The following is a 22,812-nucleotide window of genomic DNA, read 5'->3' on the forward strand; positions in this document are numbered from 1 at the left end:
TTATCAGCGGCCTCTTGCTTTAGAAAATAATCCCAGGGAGGACAGCTGTCTGTCTGGAGGGAGAAAGAACCTAAAAGCTAAGGGCTCAGGCTTGGGAGCCAGCCTGCCTGAATGTGAATTCTGGCTCTGCCAGTTACTCGCTGGTGAGCTTGGGGGAAGTCACTTCACCTCTCTGTGCCTTGTTTCTCCCCCCGTAACACCAGGGTAACAGCACCCATGCAAAAGGACAGAGGTGAGGGTTGGAAGCTGAGCACACTGAACTACTGAACAAATTCACCCCCGATCCTCAGAGCCTGGCACTTGGTAGACAGACACTCAGTAAATATTTGTTGGATAAATTATAATATGTGATAAGAGTAGCAACAGAGATAAGCCTGGAAGAGTGGATGTAGGGGTGGGGAGTGGGTCAGGGGAGGGTTCCTGGAGGAGATGAGGCCTGAGCTGAGACTTGAAGGACGAGTAAGAGGTAGCCGAGCTTTGTAGGTGCGGGGTGGATGAAGGGCACCCCAGGCTGGGGGTGGGAGTGGGGGTGGGGAGGACACCAAAGGCCCAGAGAGAAGAAACCGCTCTGGGCGGGCACCGTGGAGTCTCTCTCCTGGGTGGGATCAGGGCTGCGGCCACAAGGGAGGAACTGAGCGGGGAAAACCAGTTGCAGCCAGGCGCCAACTCTGGAAGGAGAGACCCCGCCCCTGGGACGTGGGCACACGATGTTCCCAAGGAGCTGCCTCGGACACCTACCGCCCAGGAGTGGGAGGTGGCTCTGGGCGCGGCCAGATCCCCTCCTGTCCTGGGTTGCACTCTGAGGCTTGCCAACTATTTGCTTGTTGATAAATGTTCTTTACCTGGAGAGGTTGCTCCCAGCACTGGCCGACTCTGGCTCCAGAGCTAGGCGTTTCCCTCCCAAAACCTTCCCTGAAACAGAGGCGAGGCGTAAAGACAGAGACCAGCAAGCTTCCCGCAAAGACGTGGAGATGGAGTGTCCTACCTGGGAGCAGTACAACGACAGTGGTACTGGGTAGTAGGGTTTGGGGAAGTGAGGAACCGGCAGGCCAACCCCTGAAGCAACAACAACAACACACATGTGCCTGAAAAAGTGAAAGTGAAAGTTGCTCAGTTGTGTCCGACTCTTTGCGACCCCATGGACAATACAGTCCATGGAATTCTCCAGGCCAGAATACTGGAGTGGGTAGCCTATCCCTTCTCCAGGGGATCTTCCTGACCCAGGAACTGAACCGGGGTCTCCTGTATTGCAGGCGGATTCTTTACCCACTGAGCTATCAGGGAAGCCATATGTGGCTAGAGCTTGGTTTCTAAATCCCATTCTCCAATAAAAGGACTGGAGCTTCTCAGAGAAATGGTTGATTCTAGGACTGGGGCATCTTTTAGTGCCAGAAAGTAAGGAAGTACTAAAACAATAAATAAATGGATGAGGACACGTTGAAGGGACACAGGAGCCAACTGAAGGAGCTCTCAGCGGCCAACAGTGGAAGTTTTTGAGTAATAAAATAAATAGTGTGGTATTGGATTACAACCCAAATATACAAGAGTCCATGCTAGTACAAATAAATGATTGAATAAATAAACGAAAGGAGAAGACATTCCGTACAGATGAATTCTGAATAGTGTCTGTTCCCCTCTCCAGGAGAAGTGGAGTTTAATCTCTCTCCCCTGCTGCTAACCCCACCCCACCCTGCAGAGTACAGGCTGAACTTAGAGCTCATGACACAGAGCACGGCTGGAGAAGCCCAGCACACCCCACCTTACCCAAGGGAGGAAGGTCAACATCACGGGTGGTATCGAGTGGCTAACTTGTACCCCTTGAGAGGATATGATGAGGAAGCGCTCCACCCCCCTGTGGTCTTCTTCCCCCAAATCCATCCTCTCTGTATAAACCCAGATCAACGGCTTGCTATAAAACACCTGACCCGTACCCTGAAACTGTCACAGTCATCCAGAACAAGGAAATCTGAGACAGTGTCACAGTCAGAGGGGACGAAGGAGACATGACAACAGACAGCAATGTGGTCTCTTGGATGGAAGCCTGAGCAGGAAAAGATCATCAGGAAAAACCGGCAAATCTGAATAAAGTGTTAGGTTTATTTAACAGTGATGTGACCATGTTGGTTTCTTACTTTTGATAGATTACATGGTGACTTAAGATGTTAAGGATAGGGGAAAACTGGGTGAGGAGTGCCAGGGAACTCCATGTACTCTCTTTGAAACTTTTCTATAAATCTAAAAGTACTCCACAATAAAAAGTTAATCTTTAAATTGCTCCTATAATTCTCAGCACGGGCTAAGTACTGTTCTAAGCACTTTATCTATGCAAACTCACTTAATCCCCATGATAGCCTTACGAGGTCATTTCACTATCCCTATTTTCCAGATGAGAAAACTGAGGCCCAGAGACGCTAAGCAGTATGCCCCAAACAGAAAAGTTGAAAGTATTAGTCTCTTAGTCCTGTCTGCCTCTTTGCAACCCCATGGACTGTATGTAGCCCACCAGGCTCCTCTGTCCATGAGATTCTCCAGGCAAAAATACTGGACTGGGTAGCCGTTCTCTTCTCCAGGGGATTGTCCCAACCCCGGGATCGAACCCAGGTCTCCTGCATTACAGGTGAGTTCTTTACCATCTGAGCCACCGGGGAAGCCCAGCTGGTATTCAAACCCAGGTGGTTAGGTGTCAGGGTCCAAACGTGGCTCATACTTTCCTAAAACTGCAGTGGCTGCACCTTCAGCATTTGCTAATATGAGGCGGAGAGGATGGAGACCAGGACAGAGTAAGGGAGCCAAAGTGTCTGGGGCCCAGCACTGGGAGGGCAGAGAGAGGCAGGTGTCCTCTGGCGCTGAGCCTGAGGCTTATTCAGGAAGATGGGAAACCAGTAGGCTGTGGGACTGAGAAGCAGCATGGAGACGGGTGGAATAGGGTCTCCGTGCCAAGAAACCACCGAGGGCTGAAGAAACGGGCTTGGGAGGGGTAGGTGGGGAAGGAAGACGATCTCGATTTCTGATGAAGCGATGAAGTGACGCCAGGTGGGCCTGGCTCAGGCTGCCACTTTGGTTACTCACCAGTTGTGTGACCTCAGAGATGTTGCTTAACCTCTCTGAGCAGTGCTGTATAATATAAAACAAGGGCTTGTTGCCAGAGTTAGACTGACTGATTTTATACATATAAAGTGCTAAGAATAGCGCCTGGACATAAGAAGGGTGCAATAAGTGTTAGTATCATTACTGAAGAATGAGTTCCTTGTCAAATGTGGGTTTAATGAGAGTAATACTGAGTTCATCGCTACTGTCAGCCTGTCACGTACATTAACTCATTTAATATTCCAAAGAACCCAGTAGAGTAGGCATGGGCTTTCCAGGTGGCTCAGTGGTAAAGAACCTGCCTGCCAGTGTAGAAGACATAAGAGACATGGGTTCGATCCCTGGGTCGGGAAGATCCTCTGGAGGAGGAAATGGCACCCATTCCAGTATTCTTTCCTGGGAAATCCCAAGGACAGAGGAGCCTGGTGGGCTACAGTCCATGGGATCGCAAAGAGTCAGACATGACTGAGCACGCACGTACATGCACACAGAGTAGGCACTGTTATTACCTATTTTATGCAGGAGGAAAATGGAGGCATATCAAAGTTAAGAAACTTGCTTGAAGCCACACAGTTGGCAAGACAGAGCAAGGATTTGAACTCAGTGGTCTAACTGCAGAGTCCAGCCTTGACCGCCTCACTAGATTTACTCCCCAGTCACAGCCACACTACAAAGTTATGTGGCCAACACCAGGTGCTGCCTGCCTGTCAGCCATCTTCCCAGTCACCTGACCCAAATAGGGCTCGATTTGGAGGGCGCCATCTTGGCAACATGGCGGCCATCCCTAGGCTGCCTCCGGCCCTGGATCAGGCCAGGAAGTAGCTGGGGGCTCTGTTTAGGGACTGTGCTGTGTGCAGAACACACATCTTCGAGCCCTGGGATCCCACTAAGAGGTTCTCACACGAAGCACCAGGAACCTGGCAGCAGGTCCCAGTGGATCCTAACAGATCCCACTTTTTCAACTCACTCGCACTTCAGGGCATAATTCTGACTGAGCAGATAAGCCATATATTTTAAATTACCATATTACACCTCTGTCTTTTAGCTGTGAGGGTAAAGATGAACTTACAGGCATAGACCTCGTTTCCTGGGTACCCACAGCCTTAAGGCAGGCTGCCAGGAGTGGTTGGGCAGGTAGGCTCTGAAGCAAGTCCCCTCACCCAGAGAGAGGGGTTGGAATCCATCCTGTAACCAGCCAGCGAGGACGTGTGCCATCGGTGGGGGGCCGGCACGCAGCTCTTCCACCTGTAGGTCCCTCCTTCTCTGATTCTCACAAAGGACCGGGTGGGCAGCTCTGCCCGCTCAGTGGGCCTTGACTCCTTGACACGACCTACACCTGCCCTGCGCCTGTGCTTTCTGGGGGACAGAATCAGCAGATTCTCAGCAGAGGTTCCTGAGGGTTCATGAGCTGGCTGACGCAGGCTGAGGCCACAGTCCCTGGGAGTTTGAAACCGGTAGTCTGTCACTCATCCAAAGCGGCAAGACTCGGCAAAGAGTCCCTTTCTCCAGAGACCTGAAGTGTGGGAATCTGAAGCCCCAGGCCAGGAGGACGCCAGCACCTCGAGGAAATGGGACCAGCCAAAGCCCGGAGCCGGACTCATGGGGGGCAGCGGCCACACCAGGAGGCCTGCCACGAGGCCAGGAGGGGACACTGGGGCCTCAGTGGCTCGCCTGCCGGTGCCCAGCCTCCCTTCCCAAGTGACCCGCCTGTAGAGTCTGTCCGAGAGTTGGGGACAGAGCTGGGCTCTCAGACCCAGGGTCTGGATGGTCAGAAGCTGGAGGTGGGGGGCAGGGAAGGAGGTGGCGATCTGTGGACCAGGTGTAAGAGGACCCAGGCTTTCGGAGTGAACAGTGCCCTCATCCTGCCATCTTCTCAACCCTGGGGTTGAGAAGGGTGTGTTTGGGAAAAGGGTGTTTATGACAAAGGCTTCTAGGGCTCTGTTCTAAGTGCTGACATGAGCCGATTCATTTACTCTACATGAGAAACAGATATGGTTATGGTCCCATCTTAGGGATGAGAAAACTGAGGGCAGTAGATGATGGGTGTTGGAGGCTAACCGCTCATGGCTGCCCCTTCTCCCGCCTCCTTGTCTGGGAAGTTAGGAGACCCCCAGCCCATGCTCCTGGGGGTGGCACACAACCAGGGAGTAACTGATGGGGGCACGTGCAAGGGGCCAGTCCCCCGCCTAAGGGAGGACAGCTCTGCTGTGCAGTTTACAGGGATGACGCCTAGCTTAGACGTCACCTGAGGCCACACCCTTCCTTAGCGCAGTCCTCTTTCCTTACAGACTTTCCCTAAAGCAACACCCTCATGACATGATGGGGCCGTCAGCACATCCTCTTCTCAGACTCCCTCTAAGAAACCGAAGACAGCAGGGTACAGACAATTGGGGTGCAGGCTGAGTGGCCGAGCTGGGGTGTGGATCCAGGATGTGGGCCCCGGCCTCGGGGGGCCCAGTGGCTCTCACCTGTAGTTGCAGGGCTCTGCCCCAAACAGGCAGGCCAGGATCAGCCGCTCGGCGGGGTAGCCCATGGCCACCAGCTCCTGGTTTGGAACCTGTGCGAAGATGTTGGTGGCCTGCAGGGCATACCACTCGGTCACGGCCTGGGTGGCACTGCTGAAGTTCCGGAAGGTGCACGTGGTTCCATTGTGGCTGCACTGCAGAGGGTGGGGGTGAGGGGGCGAGAGGGGTTCCTGTGGGCAGGGGCTGCTGTAGGGCCCCTCACCCTGAAAGCCAGGGCAGCGAGGGTGCTGCCAGCTGCCCTTCCTCGGGTGGCACCTTGGTGCCGGGGTGACCAGCGCCTGGGCCAGTGGGCAGTGTGTTGGCACTCACAGTCACAAGGCTTGGGTTGTCCGCTCCACACTCACAGCACCAGCCACCCCCATATAACATGGCCTCAGGCATGAGCCAACCCACTGGCACACACGTCCACACAGACAGACCCCTTTCTGACACCTGCAGTCACACGATGTCCTGGTGTCACAGCTACATACACACGTGTCCACATGCCTAGAGTCACGCAAGTGGCACCACACTCATGCTCACGTGGACACGCGAGCAGCAGACACACTTGACCCTTTGCTTCCCCAACTCCACTCCCAGCCCCCTCCTAGGCATCCAGAGGCAGCCCCCTGGAGGCCGGGTGGACCATGAAAGACTCGAGACTTCAGGTTCTGCCCCACCTCTCTGATGGGGGAAGATCATGACCACATATGGGGTATGGGAGGCAGTGGGGAGTGTACAGCCCCAGCCTGGGTCCCCAACCAAGGCAGATCATCAGAATCACCAGGAAGCCCATTAACAAGACAGATTCCTGGGTCTGGGCCCAGAACTGCCCTTTCAGATTCTCCAGGAGTCGGGCCCAGGGATCTGTGTAGTTACAGAGCCCCCAGGGATCCCGGACACAGACAGGGAACCTTCTTCCCACCTGCAGGCTTGCGGGCATCGCAGCCGTCCAGTTATGCTTTGGCAATGACTGTACAGCATAGCTGTGGTTTTCCACCTGCCCAATATTTATGCCCCTGTCTTCTGATAATAAGATTTAATTCCTTCTTCAGGAAGCCACCCACCCCTTCCCCCTTGCTCAGTCCCTGTGGTCTGATAGAGGCTGACATCACCCTCAGCTCCAGGGCACATGACCCAGGACTGGCCAATCACAAAAGTCCATCCTCCAGGCCTCAGCAATTGGTTTAGGGCTGAGCATGTGACCTGATGACCGGTCCCAGAATGTTCGCTGGGGCCATTAGGAAAGAAGAGCTCTGTGTCTGGGGAAAGCACTAAGCTGGTGGGATATATGTCTGGTATTTCCAGAGCCCTCCATGTGGAGGGAGCCTGCCAGAGAGCAAAGTCAACTGAGAGAAAAGTTGAACCAAGGTGGAGAGAGAGGGACTCCTGATGACAGCATTTGAACACCTGGATCCAGCCACACCTGCACCCAATCCACCTCTGGACTTCTCAGTATGTGAGCCAAAGAATTCCCTGTTTTACTTAAGATAGTTGGATCTGGGTTACTGGCATCCAGTGATATGTTGAATAACATACTAACTATTGCTAATTTTAAAATAGCTGGGATTTCTCTGCTGATACAGAGGCTAAGACTCTGAACTCCCAATAGTGGGGGCCCAGTCTGATCCTTGGTCAGAGAACTAGACCCCACATGCCCCAGCTAAAGATCCCACATGCTGCAGTGAGGATCAAAGATCCACAACTGAGACCTGGCACAACCAAATAAATAAATGTACAAAATTGTATGTAAACATACAAAACAGGCACTGGCTCCAGCTTTCCCCTAGCCAAGACCCAGATTAGTTAAGGAAAGAGACTCCCATCGGACTCACTGGATAGGGCCCATTGTTTGACCCCTGCCTGGGGAGGGGGACCCACTTACTAGTCTCATGGCTACTTTGCACCTGTGGGCACTGCAGGGCCTTCCTGGTGCTGGGCTGCTGCTTGCTGAGCCATTGAAGTTGTCTTCAAACAGGTCCAGAACCACCGGGTGGTGGGGATTCTGCTCATTAATAAAGACCAGGGGCGTGTGGTGCCAGATAGAGAGATTCAGGGCCCTGGTGGCATTGACTTGGCTGAGCTCGGGACCCAGGATCCTTCCCAGGACTGCCTCCATCAGTTCATCCAGGTCCTTCAGCAAATGCTGGACTTTGGAGTACCTGGGTGGGGGAGAGGGCCAGTCAGGGGGGCAAGGGGCAGCTGCAGAGCCGAGTGACCATAGTCTGGGGTCCCCTCCTACACCAGCGTGGCTGCCACCATGTGTGAGAAGGCTACTCCTCCCCGCCTCCAGCACCCACCACTTGACCCACCCACGCATGCGTCCATGCATCCTTCCACCACCTGCTCACTTTCACCCAGTATTTGGTGAGTATCTACTACGTGCCAACTACTCAGAGGCTATTATACTATGTGCAAGGCACAGAGGATATGATAGCAAACAAGACAGACTGGGTCTCTTTCCCTATGAAATTCACACACTACTGAGACAGAATCCTAAGAGCTCATGGTTATTGATCACTCACTATGTGTCAGGTGCTAGGTGTTCCCTGCATCTTCTTTTAGTTAATTTATAAATAAAATTCTATAATCACCCCCACATGTGGATAAAAACTCTGGGAGTTGCTGTGATTTCCTGAGCTCACCCCACTGAAGAAGGTGCAGAGCTGAGAACCTGGGTTTGGTGGTCCCCAGTTGGTATGCTGTGGGTGCACGGGGTTCGGACTTCTTCCTCCCAGGAGGGGTATAATATTGGAAGAGGGGCAGGTCTGTGACCCTGAGGTCCTAAATCTCCAGCAGCAATTTGGGGAATAGGAGCCAGTTTCAGCAGGGAGAAGACTGTGGGGTTGGGATCCAGGATCTTCTCAGTCCCTGAGGTTCCCATACTGGAAATGGTGACCAGTCAGTCTGGCAGAAATGTGTCCACCTCAGTGAGTGTTTCCACCAGGCCCTGGGTGGGGAGGCTCCAAGCCCTGCACTCCTGTCACTCCAGACCCCAATTTATCCAAGACCCTGCCCAGAGTGTGGTCTCCAGGGTGGTGTGTGTCAACTCTGGCTGGAGGACTTCCTGTAGGAGAGGGCACTAAACCCTGGAGATAGGCCCAAAGTGCTGGTACGAAGGCGGTCAGCGGCCAGAGCTGACATCAGTCACAGACGCTGACACTGCTTGTCCTCTGATCACCAGACCAGCCACCTCTGTGCGCACAGGGAGGGGAGGACTGGGAAGGTGCTGGGCTGTGGGGTGGGGGCTGCTATTATAGCCTGGATGTCCACAGCTACTGTCAAGCTTGGTAAGATCTGGGTTTGAATTCCAGCATGCCAGTTAATGGGCTTCCCTGGTAGCTCAGCTGGTAAAGAATCCGCTTGCAATGCAGGAGACCCTGGTTCGATTCCTGGGTCAGCAAGATCCCCTGGAGAAGGGATAGGCTACGCACTCCAGTGTTCTTGGGCTTCCTTGGTGACTCAGATGTTAAAGAATCTGCCTGCAATGCAGGAGACCTGGGTTTGATCCATGGGTTGGGAAGATTCCCTGGAGAAGGGCATGGCAACCCACTCCAGTATTCTTGCCTGGAGCATCCCCATAGACAGGGGAGCCTGGTGGGCTACAGTCCATGGGGTTGCAAAGAGTTGGACACGACTGAGTGACTAAACACAGCACAGCATGCCACTTAATATCTGTGTGACCCTGGGTAGGTTAACCTCTCTGAGGCTCTGTTCTCTCATCTATGAAATAGGGGGGGATTAAAACATTTACCCTAGAGGATTTTTGGAGGATTCAATAGGGTGATACTTATAAAGCAGGGTGTGTTATTATAATTATTAAGAGTTTTCTTGAGTAGCTTCAAAGACCCATGCATGCAAGGAAGAACAGCCTATGACCAGAATGAGGTGACTTTCTGATAACTGGAAATGTAACCAGGAAGTATGATTTGCCTTCCAGGACCTCCTTTTGGACAAGAATGTTTCCTGTGACTCAGACATGCTGGCTCATTTTTCAACCCCTTGAATGCACCAAGCTCTGTCTCACCTCAGGACCTTTGCATGTGCTATGTCCTCCACTTGGAGCACTCTCTTCATTCCACCTGGCTAACATCTACTCATTTCTTGGGGCGTTTTTCTGTGACTGACCCCCTGCCTTTCCTCAACCAACTAGGCTGGGTCTCCTTGGGTGTCTCCCTCCTAGGCCTTGCCATCCAGTGGTTAAACAGTGGCAGCTCTGGAGTCAGATCAGATCTAGATTCAAATTCCACAGTTGCTCACTGTGTGTCTCTGGGCAAGTTTCCTCACCTCTCTGAATCTCCATTTCCTGACCTGTGAATTGGGCTACTAGAGCAGTGTCCCGCTTCACAGAGTGGTTGTGTGGATTAGAATGACATGGACTATCCAAAGAACACTCAACCTATTGCCTACCATTTAGGCAATATTATGAAATACACTCAATGCATGGTTGCTATAGATGGCTGGAGGACTTCCTGTAGGAGAGGGCACTAAACCCTGGATACAGGTCCAATTTCATCCTCACAGTTAGAATGATTTCAATATTTATGGAAGAAAAGATGGATGTCTGTTTTCTCTGGGAGGCTGTGATGAGGACAGGAGGCACTTTGTTTTAGTTACTGATGTATTCCTGGTGCCCATAACAGTGCCTGGCAATAGTAGTGTGTTAGTTGCTCAGTTGTGTCCTACTCTTTATGACCCCATGGACCGTAGCCTCCCAGGCTTCTCTGTCCATGGAATTCTCTAGGCAAGTATACTGGAGTGGGTAGCCATTCCCTTCTCCGGGAGTTCTTCTCAACCCAGGGATCAAACCTGCATTGCAGGTGGATTCTTTACCATCTGGGCCACAAGGGAAGCCCCAGTAGTAGGTGGCAATAGTAGGTGCTCAATAAATACACACTGAATCAATAAATAGGCACTAGTGTGACTGAAGGGGCTACCAGATATTTTTGGAGGTTCTTTTTTAAGCTGAGGAGGTTTATGGATTTTGACTCTTACTTGCTGCAAAGAAGGAAAGAGATAGCGAGAAAAAGGAGGAAATGGGAAAGAAGGAAGGACAGCTGGAAGGAAGGAAAATGAAGAGAAGCAGCCCTGCTGAGACCAGCCATGCTCAGGGACCACCTACTGGAAGGGGCTGGCGTTGCAGATGGTGACGGCGGGGAAGTCCATGGTCTTGAAGCCGATGGAGAGGGAGACGCTGACCTCCCAGTTCAGGTAGGTCTTGATGAAGAGGCCCCACTGCCAGCACACGAGGGAGGCAAAGAGCAAGGTGAGCATGAACCACATGGCCTTCTTCTTGGGCCCCTCGCAGATGATGCGCTTGGGGCCATGTGTGTTGGTGTTGTCACAGTACCACACCAGCAGCTCCTTGTATGTGTAGCCGGGGCCCTTCTGCAGCCGATGCAGGCCCTTGAGCAGGTACTTCTTCACGTGCATCGTGGCTCCTGCAGAGACAGCCGGGAGAGCCACATCAGCTACCACACCAGCCTCACGTCCCAGGATCTCCCAGTTCTGACCAGAGCATGGGCACTGGAGACAGGCAGGCTGGAGACAGGCAGGCTGGCCCTCTCTCCATTCCTCTCCCCCTCCCTCCCTTCCTTCCTGCCATTTATCATCCAGCCAGCTGGGTGCTAAGTCACTAAAGTTATGTCTGATTTGGTGTGACCCTATGGTCCGTAGCCCACCAGGCTCTTCTGTCCATGGGATTCTCCAGGCAAGAATACTAGAGTGGGTTGCCATGGCCTCCTCTAGGGGATTTTCCCGACCCAGGGGTCAAACCCGAATCTCTTACAACTCCTGCATTGGTAGGTGAGTTCTTTACCACTGGCGCCCACCCCAAAACCTTTATTAAGTGCCTACTGTATGCCAGGCACTTAATTAGCCCCTCTGAACTCAATGATGAGCAAAATAGACATGGTTTCTTCCCTCTGGGAATTTCCAGCTTAGTGGACAAGTTACTTAAACTCTCAACTTGTTAGGTTCTCCGTGTGCAAAACAGGGACTATTTACCTAGTTTTTACACAGTTGTGAGAGGGTGAAATTGACTGATGCCTAAAAAGTGCTAAACACAGTGCCCAGCACAGACTAAGTGTTCAGTATGTTGGCTACCTTTACAGCAGCTGTTAGTGCTGAGACAGACGTCAATCATATAACCCATCAGAATGAGTAGCTAGGAAATGTGACGGGAAGGATGGGGACCCTGAGTGCCCAGAGGCAGGAGACGGCGGTGGTTAAGAATGAGGACCCTGGAGCGGAATGCCTGGCTTTGAATCTTGGCTCTGCTACTTTCTAGCCATGTGACTTTGAGCAAATCACTTTCTCGGTGCCTCAGTTTCCTCGTCTTCTAAAATGGAGATAATAACGGGCCCCACCTCACAGGGCTGCTGTGAAGACCGAAATGAATGAAAATACAGGGTGTCGATTAAGGCCTGGCACCTAAGCGTCAGCTACCTTTGTTACAAATAAATATCACTCCTCCTAAATCTGGGAGTTCTTGGAGGAGTTGAAGGGGAGGACAGGAGAGGAGTGGTGGTGGGCAGAGGGCAAGGCCTTGTGGGCCATGCTGAGGATCGGGGTTTCAGCGGAGGTGAGACGCGATCAACTCTGCAGTGTGAAGAGATCGCCCAGCTGCTTGGCAGAGACGGACCGGAGCGGGGTGAGGGTGGTCCAGGTGCGCTGAGTGCTAGCTGAGGTTCATCCAGCAATGGTAAACCTTCTGAGACTATTTCCCACCTGTGTGAGCAGATAGGGTTCTTGGGACTTTAACCAAGAAACTTGTCAAAGAGCCTGGCAGATGATGGCTTCTCAGGAAATACCTGCTTCCTCCTTCCTTCTCCCCAGATACAGAGCTGGAACCTGCTTCAGGAGCACCCCAGCCCCATCCCTGGAGCCCCAATAGGCCAAAGGCCACCTTTGTGAAATTGTCCTGACTCTCTGGCTGGAATGACCCCTGCCCTCCTCTCAGAGCCTCTGTCTCTCTGGGGGCTCTGTGGTGGGCAGGGTGGTGCCTGCTTCCCAGAACCCCCTCCCCCGGCTCTGATGTTCCCACATGAACCCCTCCCCCAGGCTCAGTGCGTGTGGGTGGCCAGGCCACCATGCCTAACTCTCGGGCAGGGGTCTCGCATGACCCCAGTTTGGACCCTTGGAATTCAGTTCTGTTACTTTATACTGGAGTAACTGAGGAAGCATGGGCTTTCCAGGTGGCTCAGTGGGTAAAGAATCTGCCTGCAATGCAGGAGATGAAGGAGACGTAGGTTCAGTCCCTGAGTCAGGGAGATCCCCTAGAGGAGAGCATGGCAACCCACTCCAGTATTCCTGCTTGGAGAATCCCCATGGACAGAGGAGCCTGGTGGGCTACAGTCCATCGGGTTGCAAAGAGTTGGACATGACTGAAGCAACTGAGCACGCATGCATCCAACTGAGGAAGCAACCTCCCTTGTAGCTAAGACTACTAAGCTGGTGGTATTTGGCATCACAAATGGGGGGAATGCCTGAAAAGAAACCCAACACAGAGGAAAGCAGAGCCATGAGACAGAGATTTCTGACAACATCATTTGAACACCTGGATCCAGCCATAGCTGAAGCCATTTATTCCTGGACTCAGCAGATACGGGAACCAGTAAATTTTCTTTCTTAGTCATGCTGATACCAACTGGACGTTTGTCATTTGCAACCAATCGAGAATGAAATTCTCCTCGTTCCACTCTGTGTCATACTTACTTGTCCTGTGGCTTGTCGCTCTCATGACATCATAAGCCCCCCGAGGGTAGCAACGCTGTATTCACGACAAGCCCAGCACAATGCCTGGGACATCACTGAATATTGAAATGAATGATGCCAGACCTTGATATCTAAACAGAGATCTTAAACTTACCCAACCATGCTCATTACTGACCTAATTTTCTGACACAGTAACACTCCTCACCTTCCTGGCCAAAGCACTAAGGGCTGTACTCGCTAACTCCACTGTCTCTGCTCTCTGATGGGATTCAAGCTCCACGTGCCTCTCCAGGCTATCACGGCTGTAGGACAGATGTTCACAGACAAACCCAACCCCTCTTTTTCCCAGAGGGCCCATTCCCTGCTCTGTCATAATCAAAGAATAAGAATTATAATAACAACTACGAGAATAACATCAAAGGACTGAGTGTTTACCATGATCCAGGCAGTGCAATGTGCTCCTTATGTTACTTCATTCCTATATATTATAATCTACAACCCTAAACCTGGAAAGAACTGGGGCTCCGTCTGTCTTGTATGGTCCAGCACCCCAAGGCCCAAGAGGTGAAGAGCACATTAGGCTCCAATAAAACGTTGTGGAAGAAATCGATCCAGGGTCTCTCTGATATCTACTCTCGTGCATTCTCCTTTAACCACTCTGATTCGGTCAAGAAGAAAGTCTTAGGTCACTAACATCTATCTGAAAGGGAAAGTGTTAGCCGCTCAGCCGTGTCCAACTCTTTGTGTCCCCATGGACTGAAGCCCACCAGGCTCCTCTGTCCATGGGATTCTTCAGGCAAGAATATTGGAGTGGGTGGCCATTCCCTTCTCCAGGGGATCTTCCCGACCCAGGGATCGAACCTGGGTCTCCTGCATTGCAGGCAGATTCTTTACCATCTGAGCCACCAGGGAAGCCCATCCATCTAAGCCCCTCTAATCTCCCAGTTGAAAAATGAGACCCCAGGCTCAGAGCCTTGTCAGGCAATCGTTGTTGTTGAGTTGCTAAGTCGTGTCCTACTCTTTACCACCCCATGGACTGTGGCTGCCAGGCTCCTGTGTCCTCCGCTATCTCCTGGAGTTTGCTCAGGCAAACGAATCTGGTATCAACAACCTTCTGTTTTCACTGGGCTTCTTTTTAAGAGGGATCTTCTGTTAATAAACAAGAGACATTGGCTTTTGCTTTAGGTTCATAGATACACGTAAGTTAAAAAAAAAAAGAGAGAAATTGATTAAAAAAATATTGATTGAACAATAGTATTACATGAAACAAGGACTGTGAATGGTAGGTAAATAACAGAAGTTTATTGAGTACTGTCTTATCACCTAACTAGTCTGGGACATTAGCCAAGTTAAAATCAATAAGTGCTATAAACAACTTTATGTTGTTCTTGTCAGATTTCACCTCCAGGGTGATAGGTGGCCTGTGTTTGGAATGTATACACAGCTTGTGTAGAAAGGTTTGAATTAGCTTACAGCTTAAACCAACCCAAACAAGCCAAGCGGAGACCAAGTCCAGGTATGAACTCGGGAAGAGCGGATGCCGTCGGTCATGCTTCAAGAGTCACAGATTATTATCTACACCTTGTCCCTGAACTTGTTGTAAACGTTCCTGGCAGCAAATGCAGAAACAATAAATTCTGTGTACAACCATTTCTGTTTTCTTCTAAGAGAAAACATCTGCTCACTTTCAGACACAAATTGCCCTTGAGATTTGACTCAGTGTCCTGGGGGATGGATAATGGGGAGCCCAGTAGGTCTCTCTACTCATATTTTGACAAAAGACACGTAAATATTGATACTATTTAATATGGTCAATTCTTCTGAACCTTCCATTCAATGTCGCAAATGGATGACCCATGAGCTGTGTTGGGTTTGCAAAAGTTTTCGTTGTTGTTAGCACGTGCGTGTGGGCTTAGTCGCTCAGTCGTGTCCGACTCTTTGCGCTCCCATGGACTGTAGCCCGCCAGGCTGCTCTTTCCGTGGGGATTCTCCAAGCAAGAATACTGGAGTGGGTTGCTATGCCCTCCTCCAGGGGATCTTCCCAACGCAGGCATTGAACCCAGGTCTCCTGCATTGCAGGAGGATTCTTTACCATCCGAGCCACCAGGGAAGCTGCCCAGTGTTTTGAAAAACATAATTTCCTTTTGTACATAACAGTTTTGTTGAGATAGAATTCACATACTACATAACTCATCCATTTGAAGTGTAGATTCAGTGGAGTTTAGCATATTCACAGAGTTGTTCATCCGTCACCGCAATATATTTTAAAACATTTTCATCTCCCCCCAAAAGAAACTCTACCCATCACCAGTCACTCCCCACTCCTTCCTCTCCCCTACCCCACCTCCAGGCAACCACTAATCTATTTTCTGTCTCTACAGATTGCCTATTCTGGACATTTCCTATAGATGGAACTGTATGTTATCTGGTATTTTGTGACTGGTCTTTCACTTAGCATAAAGTGTTAATTTTCATGATGCCCAACTTGTCTATATTTCCTTTATTGTTTATGCTTTGGTGTGGTACCTAAGAATTCATTGCCTAACTCAAGGTCATAAAGAATCATTCCTATGATTTGCTCTAAGAATTTTATAGTTTTAGATCTTACATTGAGGTCTTTGACCCAGTTTGAATTAATTTTTGTATATGGTGTGAGGTAGGGGTTCAGTCTCATTCTTCTGCATGAGGATAACCACTTATCCCAACACCAAGACTATTCTTTCCCCTATTGAACTGTCTCAGTGCCCTAAGTGTTTTTTTTTTTTTAATTATTTAATTTAAAGAAAACCTGTTGGGAGGTGGGAGGGAGGTTTAAAGTGGGAGGGGACATATGTATACTTATGGCTGATTCATGTTGATGTATGGCAGAAACCAACACAATATTGTAAAGCAATTATCTTCCAATTAAAAATAATAAATTTTCAAAAATAAATAGATTAAAAAATAAAGAAAACCTCAACAAGTGGAGATATTTATTCATGGATCAGAAGTCTCAATATTGATAAGATGTCAATTAACCTCAAATCAATCTCTAGAATTAATTCAATTTAAATCAAAATCCCAGCAGACATTATGTAGAAATTGACAAGTGATTCCAAACATTACATGGAAAAGTAAAAACACTAAAATAGAAAAAAAAAAACTTTTGAAAAAGAACAAAGTTGAAGGACTTAACTTACTATAAAGTACAGTAATCAAAACAGTGCAATATTGGTGTGATGATAGGCATACTAATAGACATATTAGTCAATGAGATAGAATAGACTCTAGAAATAGACCTACAAAGGTGCCAAGGTAATTCATGCAGAATGGATGATCTTTTCAACAAAATATGCTGCAATAATTGATATCTTTATAAGAAAAAGTAATCTTAACTCCTACTTCACACTAAATATAAAAGATTGACTTGAAATGGATCTGAGACCTAAACATAAGTGCTAAAACTGTAAAACACCCAGAAGACAGTATAAGAGAAGAATCGTGGGGTAAGCAAATCCTGGGGTGCAATCCTGGGGTAAGCAAAAGACCTTTTAGATAGAACACTAATATTACAAATAATAAAAGAAAAAAATTGTCCTTTATTAACTAATTAATTCCTCTGCTTTTCAAAACACTTTCAAGAAAATGCAAGAGTAAGTCACTGGGAGAAAATCCTTGTATGTCTGACAAAGAATTCGTATGCAGAATACGTAAACAACCCCTACAACTCCACAATAAGACAGCCCCTCCCCTCCAAAAGGGAAAAAGATTTTTTAAAAACTTTCATAAAAGAAGATATATGAATGGCTCATAAGTGCCTGAAAAGATGCCTAACATCATTAGTCACTGGGGAAATGCAAATCAAAACCACAGTGGGATACCATTTCCCACCCACTAGAAGGACTGGCAGTATCTAGTGTTAGTGAAAATGTGGAGGAATCAGATTCTCCTACATGAGTGGCTGGAATGCAAAATGGTACAGTCACTCTGGAAAACTTTGGCAGTTTCCCATAAAGTTAAATGGGCACTGATCATATGATCTTGCAGCGCCCCTCTTATTTGTCCAAGAGAACCGAAAACATATGCTCACACAATGATGTGCACATATATATTCATAGCAGCCTTATTCATTAATAATCCCAAACTGGAAACAAGCAACTGTCCACCAACAGGTGAGTGAATAAACTGTCGCATATCCATACAATAGAACACTATTCAGTAATAAAAGGAACAAACTACTGATACATACAATGACATGGATGGATATTTTCTTAAAAAGCTATTATGCTGAGAAAAAGAAGCTAGACACAAAAAGGGTACACACCATAAAATTCTATTTATATGAAACCCTGGCAAAGACACAGCTAATCTATAGTGATAGAAAGCAGATCAGTGATTTTCGGGGCCTGATAAGAATAGTGGATCCACCCAAAAGGTAAACCAGGGAGCCTTTTGGAGGTGATGCAAGTATTCTATATCTTGAGTGAGATGGTGGTTAATTAGACATATGCATTTGTAATAACTCATCAAATGCTATACTTGAAATGGAAGTATTTTGTCTATAAATTGCATCTAAAGTTTTAACAAAACACTTAAATCCAGGCCATCTCAAAATTATGCAAGTTCACATTTTAAAAAAATCTAGACTTTCTTCAGCTTTTGAAAAATCAGAGAGATTTGATAATTGTCCCCACATGGCAGTTTCTTCTAGAAGAGCTCTCTTTAGACTGTGCTTCCCAGTTCACCCCATTCTCCATCTTCTTACACTCAGCTCAGCTCACTTCACTCTTTTTTTAATTCCCTGCCTTGGCTTATGTGGACATCTGACTTTGTGACCCCTATAAATTGTAGGTCAGATGCTATCATTAAAATCCCCTGTACTTAATTTTGCAGCAAAACTTCAATTATCCAAGATTATCAGGGAATAAGAGTTCTGGGTAGCTGGATTTTTATAGTTAATTGAAGGTTAACCTGAAAATGGATTGGACTCTGGATATTGAAAAAATCTTTCATGTTTCTGCCTCTTTAGCCTCAGGGGATGACTGACTCTTTGTTCTTGAGAACTTAGCCAGGTCAGAGCGATTGATGGGGCTCACTGTACCAGGCTGGAGAGGGTGAAGGAGAGTTTTAGGGGGACAGTTGGAATCGCTCCAGGGACAAGGACATTCCCTGGATGTCATTTTTGTTCATAAATGCAAATGTGTCCATTCCAGACACCTAGATTTTGGCCTCTAAATACCATTCTCGACTAAAAGGAACCAGGGCTTCTTAGAAAAACTGCTGATACGAGTTTTGATGCAGGAAATGTACAAGATGAGCCTGAGATCTCTTACCATACCAGAAAACAAAGGGAGCTATCAAAGACACTTGTTGCTGTTGTTTAGTCACTAAGTTGTGTCTGATTCTTTTGTGACCCTGTGGACTGTAGCCCACCAGGTTCCTCTGTCTAAGGGATTTCCCAGGCAAGAATATTGGCATGGGTTCCCATTTCCTTCTCCAGGGGATCTTCCCGACCCAGGGATCAAACCCATGTCTCTGGAATTGGCAGGTGAACTTTTTACTACTGAGCCATCAGGGAAACCCCATCAAAGACTACTGGGGGGGTCAAAAGGACTCCTTGAAGGGATTTTTACTGGCAAAGATGGGATAATTTGAACATCTTTAAAAAGAAAGTATGGGACTAATTAAAATATATTAAATGCATAAAAACCCATGAGTTCATAATAATATTGAAAACAAGAGGGAGTAAGTAGAACATTAATGTTATGTATAAATGGCATTAATGAATGGGTCCCCTACAGGTTGTTGTACCTACATTAGGGGCACTAGCAGATATTACATGTTCAATAAATTCCTTAATTTTCTGCAAGGATCTGTAAAGTTGAAACCCAGCCTATTTCTGTAGGGTCCTCAGGCTCAGAATACTTTATATGTTTTCAGTGCATGCATGCATGCTAAGTTGCTTCAGTCGTGTCCAACTCTGTGCGACCCCATAGACGGCAGCCCACCAGGCTCCTCTGTCCACAGGATTCTCTAGGCAAGGATACTGGAGTGGGTTGCCATTTCCTTCTCTGATGTTTTCAAAGAGTTAAAAAAAAAAAAAAAGAACATGCAGTGTCTGTGGCCCACAAAGCCTTAACTATTAACTATCTGGCCCTTTACGGAAAAAAATTTGTCAAAACCTGATTTACTGTGTCCTATATGTTTGCATTAAATAAGAAGAAATCCTTAAACTAGGCTTTCATATAAGTATTTGTACGTTTGATTTCATTATTTGCCCCCCAAATACCTGTTAATTCAATGTTTCCCAAATGTCAATCATTTGCATACCACCCGAACGCTTTTCGCTAAATTCCTATAGCACTTGTATCATTATTCACTTAATATATAATATCATCCGAATTCACCTTTTTTCCTTGAAAAAACTCACCCTCATCCTAAGCAACACTATGCCTGTGGATGTTTGCTGTGCTAAGCCATTTTTTTCTTAATACATGTTAGAATAGTTCTATGATTTTAAAAGATTAAAATTTAATTTAATTAAAATTTAATTTAATCTCAAAAGATTAAAACCATCTTCCTCTGGAGGGAATGCTCTATTAACCGTTTTCTGCTCACTTGAAGCACACCCTCTCTCTCAAGCACTTCCTCCTGCGTCTTTGAGGTATGTTGGGGTAGCCAGAATTATGCCCACTTCACAGAGGAGGTAACCAGAGTACAGAGGCACGGTCACAGTGAGTCAGGCAGATCTGGAAATAGAAACCAGGTCACCTGCCTTCCAGGCACCTCTCACCACACGCTCCATGGGATCTCTTGCTTCTGTTCTGGTGGGTGCTGGGAAAGTCCGCAAGGTAGCAATAGGCTGTCTCCTCTGTGTGCACTTCTGCACCTCCTTCACCCAAGGCTGTAGTTCACAGGCCTCTAGGGGTCCTTCCATAAAGCCAAATAAAGCAGTGTGGTTGATAAGATAAAACCTTAAGACAGTGGTTCCGGGGTGGGATGGTGGTGGGTGGGGAGCTGTGGGTGGAGGTGGGGGTTAGAAAAGAGGGAGGGGTAAGAGAGGGGAAGAGGATTAAAAGGAACAAATTACTAGGTATAAAATAGATAAGATACAAGGATGGGAATATAGCCAATATTTTATAATAGCTTTATATGGAGTATAATCTATAAAAATATTGAATCACTATGCTGTATACCTGAACCTAGTCTAATAATGTGGGTCGACTGTACTTCAATAAAAAAAAAAATGTGGCCCCTCCAGTCCTCCAGGACAGAAGGATGCAATGGTCCTATTTGAGCTGCTCGGAGATGGAGAATGCTGCCAAGGTCTATCATTAAGTGAGAGATAAGAAGGGGCAGAACCATATATAAAGCAGGAGTACATTTGTGTAGAAAAAAAAGAACTAGCACAGAGATATTTAGTTGTGTGTGCACAACCCACCTGCAAGGGGACACACCACAAAGTCCTGATGTAAACTGCCTTCAAGAAGGAGAACTGGGGGCTTCCCTGGTGGTCCAGTGGTTAAGAAACTGTCTTGCAATGTAGGGGACACCAGATCGACCCCTGGTCTGGGAAGATCCCACATGCTCTGGGGCAAGGAAGCCTGTGGGCCACAACTCCTGAGCCCACGTGCAGCAACTACTGAAGCCCCTGGGCTTTAGAGTCCGGGCTCTGCAACGAGAGGCCCCTGCAATGAGAGGCCTGCACACCACAAGCTGAGAGGAGCTCCCACTCTCCACAGCTAGAGCAAGCCTGCACCAGGCAAGGAAGACGCAGTGCAACCAGAAATAAGTAAATTAATTAATTAAGAAAAGAAAAGAAGGGGAACTGTGTGGTTGGGGGTACAGGCAGGGAAGGAGGCTTTTAAAAATGGACACAGCAGGGGGAAGGTGAGGGTGGGATTAATTGAGAAAGTAGCATTGACATATATATACTATCCTGTGTAAAACAGTTAGTGGGAAGTTGCTAAATAACACAGGGAACCTAGCCTGGAGCTCTGTGATGACCTAGAGGGGTGGGATGGGGGAAGAAGAGGGAGGCTCAGGAGGGAAGGAAGATATATATATATATATATATGTAATTATGACTGATTCGAGTTGTTGTACAGCAGAAACCAACACAAAATTGTAAAGCAACTTTTCACCATTAAAAATAAATAAAATTAAACTAAAAAAATGAGTTACTTCTTTGGCATCTTTTATAAAACTCAACATTCAAAAAACTAAGATCATGGCATCCAGTCCCATCACTTCATGACAAATGATGGGGAAGCAATGGAAACAGTGATAGACTTTATTTTCTTGGGCTCCAAAATCACTGCAGATGGTGACTACAGCCATGAAATTAAAAGACGTTTGCTCCTTGGAAGGAAAGCTATGCCCAACCCAGACAGCATATTAAAAAGCAGAGACATTACTTTGCCAACAAAGGGCTGTCTAGTCAAAGTTATGGTTTTTCCAGTAGTCATGTATGGATGTGAGAGATGGACCATAAAGAAGGCTGAGTGTCGAAGAACTGATGCTTTTGAACTGTGGTGTTGGAGAAGACTCTTGAGGGTCCCTTGGACTGCAAGGAGATCAAACCAGTCAATCCTAAAGGAAATCAATCCTGAATATTGATTGGAAGGACTGATGTTGAAGCTGAAACTCCAATACTTTGGCCACCTGATGCCAAAGAAGAACTGACTCACTGGAAAAGACCTGAAGCTGGGCAAGATTGAAAGCAGAAGGAGAAGGGAATGACAGAGGATGAGAGGGTTGGATGGCATCACTGACTTAATGGACATGAGTTTGAGCAAGCTCAGGGAGTTGGTGATGGACAGGGAAGTCTGGCGTGCTGCAGTTCATGGGGTCGCAAAGAGCTGGACAGGACTAAGTGACTGAACTGAACTGAACTGATATTTTGGACCATATCGATGTCTAATCTATTCATTTATTCAGTCAGGAAATATTTATTAAGCACTTTCTGTGTGCTCAGCACTGTTGCAGGCATCCAGAATCCATCAGTAAACAAACAGTAAAGAAATCCCTGCCTTTGTGTACCCTACATGCTCCCAGGAGGCAGAAAAAAAATTTAAAGAAGCAATTTTAAAATTTATGCTAACTGGAGTTAAGCGTAAAAAAAAAATAATCAAATCAATATGGCAACCATTCCATTCACAAAGATGTAAACGTTTTGTAATACCAGGTATTGACTAAGCCTACACGTTGATGGGGTCTAAGCTGGCGCAATCACTAGCGAGTAGTCTGTCAGTCTCTGTTGCATTTAAAATGTGATAGCCAGGATAGAACAGTTGCACTTCTTGTGTATGTGTCCCTATGCGCTTGTATGCATGGGTGCTTGCACGCGTGTGTGCATGCGTATGCATGCGTGCACATACACACGGGAAGGACAGCGATTGCAACACTGTAACACCCTCAAACTAGAAACAACCTAACTGTCCAGAGTGAAAAGCTGCTGGAGGGTGGATGGGGTGCCAGCTGCTAACCACAAGAGCTACGGGAGCAAAGCAATGAAGAACAGGTT

The 22,812-nt window shown here is 47.7% G+C and overlaps 1 protein-coding gene across 3 annotated transcripts in view; it reads right to left on the reverse strand.

The window, feature by feature from the left end:
* Positions 1-22,812, reverse strand: part of SCNN1B (sodium channel epithelial 1 subunit beta) — a 72,516-nt gene that overhangs the window by 15,601 nt on the left and 34,103 nt on the right. For all 3 annotated transcript variants that reach the window (XM_081554521.1, XM_081554524.1, XM_081554523.1), the window contains exons 2-4: positions 10,714-11,032; positions 7,477-7,753; positions 5,556-5,746 (exon numbers count right to left, since the gene is read on the reverse strand). In XM_081554521.1, the coding sequence (XP_081410647.1) occupies positions 5,556-5,746; positions 7,477-7,753; positions 10,714-11,032 (787 nt within the window). The remainder of the gene's footprint in view (positions 1-5,555; positions 5,747-7,476; positions 7,754-10,713; positions 11,033-22,812) is intronic.

This window comes from Giraffa tippelskirchi, chromosome 13, assembly GCF_054371585.1.
Source record: "Giraffa tippelskirchi isolate mGirTip1 chromosome 13, T2T-mGirTip1v1.2.pri, whole genome shotgun sequence".
In the NCBI taxonomy this organism is placed as follows: domain Eukaryota; kingdom Metazoa; phylum Chordata; class Mammalia; order Artiodactyla; family Giraffidae; genus Giraffa; species Giraffa tippelskirchi.